The sequence below is a fragment of the Hemicordylus capensis genome, chromosome 4, assembly GCF_027244095.1.
Source record: "Hemicordylus capensis ecotype Gifberg chromosome 4, rHemCap1.1.pri, whole genome shotgun sequence".
NCBI lineage: Eukaryota > Metazoa > Chordata > Lepidosauria > Squamata > Cordylidae > Hemicordylus > Hemicordylus capensis.
In genome coordinates this window covers 174,057,546-174,071,086 of record NC_069660.1, presented here as the reverse complement: position 1 = coordinate 174,071,086, position 13,541 = coordinate 174,057,546, and the positions used below count along the sequence as shown (strand labels likewise).

Here is a 13,541-nt window from a genome sequence, read left to right as displayed (position 1 = left end):
CATTGGAGATAGAACCCTATGGGACACCATACAGTAGCTATTGCTTTGAAGAGCAACAATCTCCAAGTGACACCATCTGGAATCTACCTGAGAGGTAGGAGCAGAAGCACTGCAAAGTGGTGCCTACCACCCCAAATCCTCTCAGGCACTCCAGAAGGATACCATGGTTGCTGGTATCGAAAGCCACCAAGAGATCCAAGAAATCCACCAAGAGATCCAACAGGGCCACACTTCCACTGTCGATTCCTAATTAGAGATCACCCATCAGGCAACCCAAGGCAGTCTCCACCCCACAGCCCGTCCGAAAACTGGTTTGAAATGGCTCCAAATAATCTGCTTCTTCCAAGACTGACTGGAGTTGAGAAACCACCACCCTCTCCAACACTTTGCCCAATCATGGAAGACTGGAGACAGGCCTATAATTGCCTAGCAGGGGGATTCAATGCAGGTTTCTTCAAAAGAAACCTGAGACGAGGATGTATCCTGCTCTCCCTCACCTTCTCCAACTTCCACACTAGACTGTATAAGCCATGTAGTGCAAGGGTCAAGTGAAAGGGGGTAAGGCAAAATTAAGAGTTTTAAACTGGTGAAAACTTATTGTTGGTTTTAACAATTAACATGGTCAGTGCTAATAAAAACCCTCAGTTCTCTTTAGCAGGGAGGAGAAAGAATGCACCCAGATCCTCCAACTGCCAAAAACCATTTCAGTTCATGTCCATATATTATACCACACTAAAAGCACTTCCACTGTGGATTTCAAATGTAGGGAGCACTAGCTTCCGGCAGTTCTGTTCCACTGCCCCTGCTACGGAAATTGTCATATTTTGGTAGCGTTAGAACATGATGGTTATTATGATATTTTGGAAACTAACTAGGAGAGTCTGCAGACAGGAAGACAGAGCAATCAAATTAATTCAGTCATCTAGCTCAACTGCTCTGTCTTCCTGCTTATTAGGCACCTTTTTGTTTTTATTCTGTTGTATATGGTTCTATTTTGAATTATGTACACAGCCTAGATATACATATATCAGGCAGTATATAAATACGATAAATAAATAACATTTACTGAAAGGTTCATCTTAATGGTTAAATGTTTAACAGTTTAGTGTTTAACATCCAGCAAACAAATATGGAAAATAAAGTACTTATTAAACAGAACACCTCAACCGACTACTCAACATCACGGTTAAGAATGAACTGAATAGGATGCAACTATTGTACTAGTTCTTACTTCATCAGAAGCAGAGCGAAGACACTGAACAGCAGCCTGTTTTTTCATTTCTTCTAGTGTTAGATCAGAACATTTTTTCTTACTTTTCCCCCATTTCTTGTAAGCTCCTTTTTCCCAGCCCAGGAAGATGTCATTCTCCTAAAACAAATTAAGGGGAAGAATAAAAGTTAATTAGAATATTATATACCACTTACAAGATACTCAAGGTTTTTGCAAAGGAAAGTGGTAAGACCACATGGGAAGATTAAATATGAACAGACTGACACAAGTATCCCCTCCCATTCTAATGGTCATTTCCACCATTCTCTCTCCCCCACCGCATTCAAGCATACCACTCATATCCATATACTCTCTTGACTCATCCTTCCCTCTGCCTACAATCCAATCTCCTTCTTCCCCCTGTCTCTAAACAGGAGCTGCATATTTGTAATGCCTTAACTTGTTCTTTCAGTTTTTCTCTTGATCTTGTACAATCTGACTTCTGCCCTATGAAATTTGGTGCACTGCTAAAGTTACAGTCTTACTGCCAAATATAATACTACACTTTGTTAGCCATCCCATAACAAATTGTTATCTGAGCTGCTTACAAAAATACACACATACAATAAACACATTAAATCATAAGACAAAAAAAAGTGAAAATAAAATACAAAAGCAGTGTTAAAAACTCATTTTAAAATTAGTTAAAGATCAGACAAAATCTGAAAAGCTGAATTTAAAAAAACCAATTTAAAAGGCCTGGGTGAACAAAAAGGTCTTTACCTGGCATCTAAAAGAACAAAGTGATGAAGCTAGGTGAACCTCACTGGGGAGGCTATTCCATAAACGGGGTGCAACCACCAAAAAGGCCCTCTCCCTGGTAGCCACCCGCCTCACCTTGTTTGGCAGGGGCACCTGGAGGAGGGCCTCTGAAGAAGATCTTAAGGTACGGATAGGGACATATTGGGCAAAACACTCTTTCAAGTAACCCGGTCCCAAGCCATTTAGAGCTTTAAAGGTTAAAACCACCACTTTGAATTGGGCCCGGAAACAGACTGGGAGCCAGTGCAGCCAACTAAGTACTGGCATAATATGATCAAAACATCCAATCCCGATTAATAATCTTACAGCCCTATTTTGTACGAGCTGCAGTTTCGGGACCATTTTCAAAGGGAGCCCCATACACAATTCATTGCAGTAAACTAAGCAAGAGGTTACCAGAGCGTGAGTAACTGTGGCCATGGTATCTCTGTCCAGGTAAGATCACAGTTGGCATATCAGCTGAAGCTGATAAAATGTGCTCCAAGCCACAGAGGCCACTTGAGCCTTCTAGTGACAGTGCTGGATCGATGAGCACCCCCAGACTGTGAACCTGGTCCAAATATAGAAGTCTGTACCCTGTACACATCAATCCTTTCTGCTGCCTACAATACCACGGGCCATTCCCCTTCATTACAACTCCCCACATACATTAAGACTGCCATGGCGTTCTCTGCTAGTTCTTCTTGTGGGACTACTTGTCCAGAGTTTCCCTTGAGGGAGGCTCCTTTCTATTCCACAGTTTTGCAAGGCTGAGTCCTTTACTATTCCCTCTATGTCTACCAGTGACATCAAATCCCATGGTTTTCCTTACCACCTATACAATAACAACACCTTGTTATTGCTTTGTCCCCACAACCTTCTTCCTTGATATCTGACTGCCAGCTGAGTATTTCTACTCTGACAAATTGAGTTTGAGATGTTGGTTACACATCCAAACACAAAATGGTCATCTTTTCACCCAGATAGTTTCCATTTTGACTGTTGTCTATGTCCACTGACATCACCACCACCCATTCTATCACAGGCATGAAGCCTCAGCTTCATCACTGAATCTGTGGGACTAAGAATAAATCAGTTGCTAAGTCAAGCTGATTCTCTTTACAAAATATTGCAAAAACCTTCCTCCAGTTCCTCTAGCCAAATGAGTTTATCTTCCACTCTTAACTAAGCAACCTCTTCCTTTCTGGCCCTTCCTCAACATGTTGGCCCTTTCACCTTTATTCATAGTCATAGTCTTTATTTTGGTCTTTGACCAGCACAATTCACCTTTATTCAGAACATTCTATTGCCAAAGCCATTTGCCCATTGCTCAGAATATGCAATTCCCCGCCACCACTTAACTCCCTAAAATGTCTTCCTACCCCTTCCCACAGCCAAGACAGACTGCCTCTTTATTTTTAAAATTCCCCACAGCCTCACCTTATCTCCAGTTACACCCAGTGACCTTTGTCCCCCAACTACTACTCCTCTCAGGCTACAACCTAGAGCTTTTAAAAGTCTGCAACCAGTCAAGATGTTCTATTCCAAAAGAACATTTATTCAGTTCAAAAATTCAAGTCATGAACACGTTGCATTATGTTAACTGATGAGAAAAGGGATTGATAATGTACAAAGTAAAGTGAGTAGTTTAGACTTCTCTAGAACCCCAAACTCCGATACTGCAGGTAGCAAGCTCATTGGGGAGGTCTGGTTGGTGGCGACTCAAAACTGGACATTTTCTAGAGTTGCCCTAGGACTCTGGAAAATGCTTCCAGAGAAGTTTCCCCTTCTCGGAATGTTTTTAAGAAAGACCTGAAAACATATCTGTTTAGCCAGGCTTTGAGTTTATAGTTTTAAAGCTTCAGGTTTTAGAGTTTCTATTTGTACTTTAAATTGTTTTAATCATGTTAATGTTTTAATGGTTGTTTTTAGATTGTGAACTGCCCAGGGACTTCTGAATGAGGGCAGTATCGAAATCTACTAAAGAAACCAAAACAAACAAACCATGAGAGAATATCTGAAGCTAAATTGTAGTAATCATGCTAAAAGATGTTCATGCAAACTTATTTCCCTTATTTAAATACCGATTAATGTGCAAGACTAAGATTCAGTGGAGGAAAAGCAGCTCTGAACATTAGCAGAGCTCATTTCTATAAGCAGAATGCACAGGAGTGCTATAGTGGCATGTGCTACATACATGTTTTAGTCACATGCCACTGTGCAATTCCAAATGTTCCTTTTGAAAAAGCCCTGCTGCAACCCTATGCATACTTACTGGCAGTATTCCCTCTAATTTTTCTCATCTGTGTGCAAAATGGGTGTGAAACAACTGCCATCCTTAAATGATGCACACTGTGGCATACTGCAGATTTTGGGGGTCTGAGATGGCAGCAAGTGGCCAAGGGATTGCAATTTGCTGCTCATTGACATTGTTTTCCCAGTGTGTGGGGCAGCTGAGATAAAGGAATATTCTATGTTAGAGACTCATTAGAGTGACTGAGAACAAAACTGCTAAATATCAGAATGCCCCTATACAAATCATGGTGTGGCAACACTTGGGATATTGTGCATGGTTTTGGTTGCCAGGAACATCTTTCCCTATGGGGAAAATGCTACAGTTGGGTTTTTTTAGTTAGAAGAACGGTGACCAGGATCACGGGGCGGGGGGGCAATTATAGAGGTTTATAAAATTATTCTTGGTGCAGGTTAACACCCCCCACCCCCACCCCACATTAGAACTCAAACTCAAATTCATCCAGTGGATCTGACTAGCAGGAAATTCCGGATACATTTTTTAAAAGAACACAGAACAGAGTTTGGAGAATTCACCACCACATGATGTGATGATAGCCACTAGCCTAGATGGCTTTCAGAAGGGAGCTTAGATACATTCATCAATAACAAGTCTACAAATGGCTGTTAGCCATATGCTACCTCCAGGTTCAGAGGCAGTAGCCTTCTGAACACCAGTTGAGAGCACAGGAGATACAACTATTTACCTTACATATCCTGCTTGTGGAGACACGGAGGCATCTGGCTTGCCATTGTAGGCAACATGATATTTTACTTTTGGTTTGGTTTATCTGGACTCTTAGATATTGGAGCTAAAGAGACAAGTTCTTGGCTCTAAAAAGAGTGAGCTGGATGGCCCTGGAGATTAATCAACTTTGTTTTAGGAAACAAGCCTGTAGGTTGCAGCATCATGTTTACCTTTTCTCTAGATACAAGTCCATCTGGAGCCTCCATGGGTGGGGAGAAACGGAACAGCTTTCACAGCACACCCTCCCAAGCAATCCTGCTCCCCTCTTTCCTGCACCTATGTACTGTCTGCCAAATCCAGCAACTCCATTTCCCACTTCCATTGCTATTCTATTACTATGATATTTTGAATCAACTGCATGTATGTCTGCTACTGCTTTAAGTGTGTCTACTCAGAAGTAAGAGCATACTTACTCCACCAGGAGCCCCTGGTGGCGCAGTGGTAAAACTGCCACCCTGTAACCAGAAGGTTACAAGATCGATCCTGACCAGGGGCTCAAGGTTGACTCAGCCTTCCATCCTTCCGAGGTCGGTAAAATGAGTACCCAGAATGTTGGGGGGCAATATGCTAAATCATTGTAAACCACTTAGAGAGCTTCCAGCTATAGAGCGGTATATAAATGTAAGTGCTATTGCTGCTATTGCTATTGCTATTTAAGCAAATGTATTTGAATGAACAAAATTAGATTATTTGATACACTTACAAAATGTGACTCTAGTGGTTGTACAGTTTGGGTTTGGAGTTTCAAAGAGCCAAACAGTTCAGGACAAACACGTTATCTGCTTAAAATTAAGAACGTAAATCTAAAAGTACACCTTTTAAAAGATACTGTGTTTGTTGAACTCAATTCTCCTGGATAAATCAAAATAAACTTTCAGAGGAAATATTCAAAGATTACATACTTCAATTAAGTAAAAATATTTATCTTTTTAAAATTTCATTAATACCACATGACTCTTATGCATAAGGATAAACTAGAAGCTGTTTATACAAATGCTGACAAATGTTACAATAAATGAATCCAGCAACAAAATCTTTCTTAACCAGAATCTAGAATGCTACTTTAGGCATGCCCAGGCGCTTGAGAATGCCCTGTCCAATTAGGATTTTTTACTGAACACCAGAACACCATGCTGTATCACAAGCACTTTTTGAAAATATGGGCTTTCAATATACTGGAATTTTGAGAATGCTTTAGCCAAAGTCCCTTACCAAATGCTCCTCGGTAAACTTAGCAATCAAGAGGCAGAGACTTCTTATGCATTAGTAATTGGTTTGGCGGGAGACAGAGGGTGGGAGTAAGCAAACAGTTCCCATAATTGTGAGAAGCATGTAATTCAGTTCTTCACAGATCTGTAATGCGTGCTATTTCTCTTTGAACAGGTGCTATTTCACTTGTCCATCAATGATCAGGGATGAGCAGTGAGACAGCCAAATCTATTGATCACATCAAATTATGAAGGGTGGTGGAAATCCAGAAAGCTATATTTCAAATACTGTGTGTAGTCCTGGTCAGCCCTTTTCAAAAGAGCATAATCTTAAAACTGGAAATGCCACCAAAATGATTGCAGGGTTGGAGTATTGCCTATTAGAAGAGCTAAAGTATTGGGGGCTTTTTAATTAAGACAACTAAGACAGGAGATACATGAGAAGTGGCTATAAAGCAAGTTTGCTCTCTCTACCATAGTACTAGAACTCAGGACAGAATGAAAACATAGCTTCACACAGCAAACAATTTATGTAAAGAAGATGCAGTGGCCACTCGGCTTTAAAAGAAGTTTACACAAAATCCACAGAGCAAGGTCTATCAACAGCTACTAGCTGTAATGGCTAAATAAAGCCCCCATGTTTAGAGGCAGTATGCCACCGAGGGATAATCACAGGTAAAAGCTTGCAGCCTGGAAGCAGCTGGCTTGTCACTATGGAAAAAAGAATGTTAAACTAGATGGATTGTTAGCATGATCCAGCAGGACTGTTCTCAAGTTCTTCAGCAGTTCATTAGAGCATGTGTTTACATGGACTCAAATATACATGAGAGAAAAAAATCAAGGGTTCTTGACCCAAGATGGGTCAAGAAAGCACGGCACCAGAACCACCCAAACATGGGCCCCAAGGACACTAGAAGCTGCATGCATCTGTTCCAATTAAACAGAGCATATATGGAAATGTCCTGCTTTGCACAGTTCAGCACAGCAAAGCAAAGCAAAAGCAAGGAGACGTGTTCCTTCAAATGCACAGCAGTTTGCCATCAGAAGAAGTGGCTGGTGTGGGAGCGTTCTGGAGTGAAGTGGCAGGAAGCAGGGTTTTTTTGGTTGTTTTTTTTTTTTTTAAAGAAAGAAATAGTAGCTAACATGGTTTTGTCACATGTTTAGTTAATGGTTGAGCTCTGTATCTCCTATTTTAAATAAGTGCAACTCCTGATACAAAGAAGTTGGCCAAACACAAATGATCATATAAGAAAAAAAACTGATTTGAGAAACTCAATCACTCTTTCATAAGAACATTTTTGATTATTATAAAATACAGCTTATCAGAAAGGTGCCTGTGCCTCTTATTCTTATAATCACCTTTTGAAAGAAAATAAGTTGCTGCACCATCACTATCTATGGCAGGAGTTAGGACTGACCTGTATACAACAGAAAGAAAATGGGTTCTGGGATCCTGTTTCACATGGTTATTGAGAGAGAAGACCCATAATTGCTGCACACATTTCACCATCTGTACGGGTCTTGTATTTTCAGAATATTTGGAGGGATCCAGGGGGAAAGAAGAATGTCATTAATGGGACCTGGTTTTGACAGAGTTCATCAGGCTGCCTGCAACAGCTAATGAAGTTAAACCTCTCATTGGTCAACTGGCCAGTGATTAAGCCCCAGGAGAAGATATGTTGTCCCCAACATTATATAAAGCCAGTCTAGGCTGGTGGGCTCCTATCTTGTCAAGTTTGTTCACCTATATTAATTTTACTGCTAAGATGCTTCAAGGCTGGGGAAAAAGTATTGTTTTCCCAATCTTCAAAAAAGGAGATAAATTCAAGTACTCTATAGTAGGGATGTGTGAAAATGTTGCAACATCAAAACATTGTGACTCGAAACAAGTTGTAATGGCTAAAGTTGTTTCGAGTTTGAAACAAGTTGTTTCGAGTTTGAAACAAAATAGCCTTTAAATAAAGGGCCTGTTTCAAGCTCGGAACAAAACAACCTCATTAATTCAAAATGTTTTGACATTTCGAGCACCCTTTTGGAGGCCTGTTTTTCCCTTGACAATTGGTTTTCTGGCACTGGCTTCCAATTGGCTTGCAATCTGGACAGTGACAGAGGGGTGTGTGTATAAATAAAATAAAATAATATTTCTTGGCGATTGTCATGATGAGCTCCATGTCTGATCTTGAGACTAGCTTGTGTTTCACTCACTGCCCTGGTCTGCTCTGTAATCTGCATTACAAGGTGATGTACTCAGCCAAAATGTAGCTGAAGTTGCTCTAGTTGAGCTTATGACTATGCTTGCTGCTAAGTAAGTGTGCTGCTGTGGCAGCTGTTGCAATGCTAGGAAGTAAGGAGTCGTAATTGTGTGAGAGAGCGCAACTTGTACCAATGATGTTACTGCTGTGCAGGCACAGTGTCTGGCATTCGATTCTGTGTCAGTGATTCCTTTTTGGCCATTTTGGGACTGTGTTTGAAATGTGTGTTCTGTGTGGGAGCGACAGAATCCCTTTTACAGTGTGCTTCTGCAGTAGTTTTCAAGGCAGGGTTGCAAAATGCCTTGCAAATGTCCATGCAAAACATTTGTGCAGTGCACTCTGAGTGCAGCTTGTTCCAGTCATAGGGAGCAGTGGAGAAACTTAAGAACACCCCATTGTTCCTCATGGGTAGTTCCTAGCGACACCAAAGTGGGTTGGGCAGTAGGGCGTGATGGGTGCTACCTATAAGCCAACCCACAAGAGAAAAGAGAAAGCAGCCCCCAAACCCCACAAAGGATCCAGACCAGAGCAGTGAGTGAAGCACAAGTTAGTCTCAAGGCCAGACATGGCGCTCATCACAGCAATCATCAAGAAATCTAATATCTCACTCACACTCACTATCTCAAACAAAACCAACCACAACTCAAGGAAGGCTGGCACCCCAAGTTCTGCCTTTGCAAAACCAGATAGTTATAGCAGCAATAGCACAGTGTATTATACTCAAGGCTGAGAAAAGAAAACCACAAAATCAAACCATCCTTCCTCCTCTCCTGATGTTTCATCTTCAAGAGACTATGAGGGCTCTCTTTGCCTCCCAAGCCCTTTGAATACATTTTGAAATCCCCTCCAGCCATGACAACACTTGATTTGTGTGATAACAAGTCAACCAAGAAGCAGGGAGATCACAAGCCAAATACAAAGCCAGTGCCAGAAAATCAATCAGCAAAAGGAAAAACCGGCCTCCAAAATGGCTCTCAAAAAGCTGCAATCAAAACAGGTTGTTTTTCCCACAAGCTCAAAACAGGTCCTTTAACAGGCTTTTCATTTTGAGCTTGAGACAGCCCATTTCGAGTTGAAACGTTTCAATGTTGAAGTGTTTTGAACGTCCCTAGTTTCCAATGAAAAATTGCTTAAAGCAGTAGAGAAGATTAAAACCAATTACAATAAGATACTACCAACTAGGGATGTGCATCAAATTGCTTTGGTGCACATACTAGGGCGGCGAGGGGTTCCCTTAGGAGGCAGTGGGCAAGTCCTACCTGCCCATCCGCCAAGACCCCACCACCCCGGCATTCACACGGAAATACCTCCTGCAAGCGGCAGCTTATGCCGCTTGCCCCTTTAAAATGCTGTGCCATGGCAATGGGATGCCATGTGTATAACACATATAAAAATACAATGGCATAATACCAAGTAGAATTACAAAATATAATGAAAAGAATGAGAAACCAGTATATACAGGTGTCCAAACAGAGTCCGAGATGTCTTCAAAATGAGAAATTGAAGAGTACATACAGTACAGGTAATGAGTACTCAAATCCAGAGGAAGGAAACGATGTACTTTGTAAGATGTGAATGCATGTAGTTCAAAGCATTAATCCTTCATTCAAGGAAAAGCAAGCAACATGCTCTGTAATGACTGATTATAATTGGTGATGGAAGACAAAGCACACCAGGGAAAAACATGCATTCACAACATCTTACTGAGTACATCGTTTCCTTCCTCTGGATTTGAGGACTCATTACCTGTACTATTCATCCATCATTTACTTTGGTTTTTTTGTTCACAGGTTTTGCATTCCCCCCCCCCTTAAGTAAGAACTAGACAGGTATTATCGGTATCCCCCTTATGTTTCAATAAAACCTTTTACAAACTACCTGAATTGAAGTTCTATAGGCATAAGCAAAGGAGAAGACTCTTTCAGGCTGCTGAGATATGTTTAGTTTATTTGGCTACAAAGTTAATCTATCTAAAATTTGACATTAAAAGATTAAACAAGTTGTTAGAAATAAACCCAAAATATTCAAAATTTCAGGAATATGGAACTTGCATTTTAAGACATGTCCCCCCAACATCACGGATTTAGTTAAGATTACCAATTTGATCTTAGAGATCTGGAAAAGTATGTCCTTAAATGCATCATAGATCGGCACAATCTGATAAAAATATTTACTCACAGTTATGGTTTCCACTAACTTTGGTACTGCGCCCAAGTGGTAATGTGGGGAGAAGTAGACACTGGGGTGTGCACAAAACCAGAAAACCCGGTGTGGTATGAGTAAAACTATAATCGAACCAGGTCCGGTCCTGTGCACATTACAGCCGGGCCCAGTCCAGCTCTAGGCTGAACTGGTTTGGGCTTGAGAGCGGGGCGGGGGACACGGGACACACAAAAAAAGGCGGGCTCTGGTGGTGCTGTTGTGGCTGCAGGGGTGTCTCCTGATGTCCACCCTCCCCCCCCCTCAGATTGTTTTCAGCCCGTTATGGCCCTCTCTGTGGTGGAGGTGGCCATTCTGGAAGCCACTGTGCATGCCTAATGGCCATCTCTGTGGCATTACCCAGATATGCAGATGGCCACTGGGCATGTGCGGTGGCCTCTAAAATGGAGCCGGCACCTTGAGCCGACTCGCACATCCCTAGTATACATGGTTGAAACAGTTTTAAAATTCTGAACCAAAGAAAATAACTTTATTGTAGTACAATAGCTTTAGTGGCTTCTATTCTCTACTATATAGGGTACACGCGTAACAGTTTCTGAAACAAAGTAACAACCTTAGTATTTTCTTGCTAGACAGTACACCACTTCTTATATTTCAAACTGGTATTCAAAACTTAGATTGTGTCAGTGTGTTGACGAAGGCTTTACTGTAAAGATACCGAGGTGTCGATTAAGCCTTTCCTGGGATACAACCTCCCTGGCCATATAGCCTGTGTATTAACCCATACACTCCCAGAATTCAAAGTGATAGTCAAGCTTGATTTGCAGAGGCATTCCCAGGTGTGTACAACCTACCTACCTCCCAATTCCACCCTCAGTCCTGCTCTAGAGACCCTCACCAGAGATCCTCTCTAGCCCTAACCTTCCCTATCTGAATCCGTCAGTTAACTCCAACTGAATTTTATAGCCAATTATTCACTCAATTCCAAAGCCCCTCCCTAGGAATTTTCCATAGATGAGTTTCCCAAGCTTAAATTCCTCCTGATTTACAGTGTTTACTAGCCAATCACCACAGTGCAATGTCAGTTCCTGCTCTCATTTTGTCCTCTGAGTGATTAAAAAAAAGAGACTGTTAGTTCTGGAGGATGTAGGATTAGAGAATGCAAATAGGATATTTTTAACAACAGAGTTGTCTGAAGTTCTGAACTCTCACTCCAAAAGGTACTTGGTTTGGATCAAGGCCTAGTAGACAACCTTTTTATTCTTACAGGTCTTTTAATCTTTCATCTTTTAAACCCATATTAATATTTTGGAGCATGTCAGCCACACCTATATATTGGCTGCAGAATCCAAAATCATTCCCTGTTCTCTTCTGTGCAAACGGAAGCTTCCATGTTGGCATGGGAGGTAGTGTTTCAACATAAAACTGTTCAGTCTCTTCTACGAGTCAGCCTGTTTTGCACCTTCTTCAAAAGTGTACGTTTACAGAAGTCGACAATTAAAACCACTATGTTCTTTAGTTAGGTATACAGGGGGAAGAAAAGAAAAGAAGGATCAATTCTCACCAAAAACAGTGGAGAGTTCAAGTAAGAAGATGGAGGCTGGAGGCACGGGAGCAGGAGCTCTTCAGTTTCCTTTTCTGTAGGAGCAAGACAGGAAAGGAACTGGGGACCCTGCTCCGGCTGGGTAACGAGACCAGGCTTACTTCCTGCCCAGCTGATCAATTTACCCAAGAACAATTCTGTCTATTGGAGCAAGTAGTGGGAAACAACTCATTGTAACGAATGACCCCCTACACTGTGCGAGAATGAGTTGTGTGCTCAAGCAAGCTTTGTGCTTTTATTTTTGGAAGACGAGCCCCACCAACCCTCAGGTAGCAAGTTACTGTTGGAGCTGAGCAGACTTTCCAAAGCAGTTTGTGATACGGCATGGTGACCAGCTGATCAAAGGGGGTGGGGGGGAGGGGAATCAGAAGTCCCACTGGCTATGCAAAAGTAGCTCTTGGATCCCAGGCCCAGCACACATGATCTTCTCTTTCCTATTACTAAATTTTAAATAGGAATCTGAAATCAATTAAACACAACATTTCAAACTTTCAAAACATGCCTTATTTAAGTTAAAACATGCACTCATTTTTCATTCAAACACATCTAAAAGAGTAAATACCTGTTCCTGCAGATCGTAGTCATAACTATCATGCAGCAGAAGACTGAGGACATAGCGAGTATAAATCATGGCATCAATGCCACATTTTTCTAGCTCTTGTCCCAGCCAGGTCTGCACAGGGCCCAAAGCATGAAGCAGAGACATTTCAGAAACAGGTACAGGGCCCAGACAGGAGCTTGAGGAGCTTTCAGATGGCAAACCATTCGCAACAATACAGATTGGGTGCATGAATCTAGGTGGCGGTCATCCTTAGAACGTGATGCATTTTCTGCAGATGATATTCCGTGGGAACCTGGAGGTGGGGTTTTTTTTCACTCCAGTAAGGAGAGAAGCTTGACTTCTAGGACAATCATTTATATTTCCTGGCAGTTATCAGTCTAAAGACAAGACCCACTCTTCAGGCATAACCACTGAGTACACTAAATCTTAACAGGAAACACATGTTTATGTGCATTTTTCTACCTTAATTTCACATTGAAGCCAGATGCAAATCCCCAGCAGGACCTACAAGAGGAAAAAGAAGAAGTTGTGACATATTAAACACAAACTGCAATAAAGCAAAAAAACACACACATCAAAATAATTAGATTTACTAAAAGTCTTATGCCATAAGAATCCAAACCTTTTGGGGAGGAGAGAGACAGACGTGCACCTGCAATTAACACTAAAATCTTGAGTACCAGAGGAAGACTTGGGAAGAGTCTT

The 13,541-nt window shown here is 41.5% G+C and overlaps 1 protein-coding gene across 12 annotated transcripts in view; it reads right to left on the bottom strand.

Annotated features, from left to right (window-relative positions):
* The window catches only part of KIAA0232 (KIAA0232 ortholog), a 73,155-nt gene that overhangs the window by 35,691 nt on the left and 23,923 nt on the right, over nt 1-13,541 (bottom strand). For 4 of the 12 annotated variants that reach the window (XM_053242890.1, XM_053242889.1, XM_053242891.1 and 1 more), the window contains 2 exons: nt 12,837-13,340; nt 1,232-1,369 (listed from right to left, as the gene is read on the bottom strand). In XM_053242890.1, coding sequence (XP_053098865.1) covers nt 1,232-1,369; nt 12,837-13,064 — 366 coding nt within the window. In that variant the 5' untranslated portion in view covers nt 13,065-13,340. Of the gene's footprint in view, nt 1-1,231; nt 1,370-7,618; nt 7,680-11,284; nt 11,579-12,235; nt 12,310-12,836; nt 13,341-13,541 lie in introns of those variants that run through there. The other 8 variants (XM_053242895.1, XM_053242896.1, XM_053242897.1 and 5 more) reach the window with 6 other exon arrangements.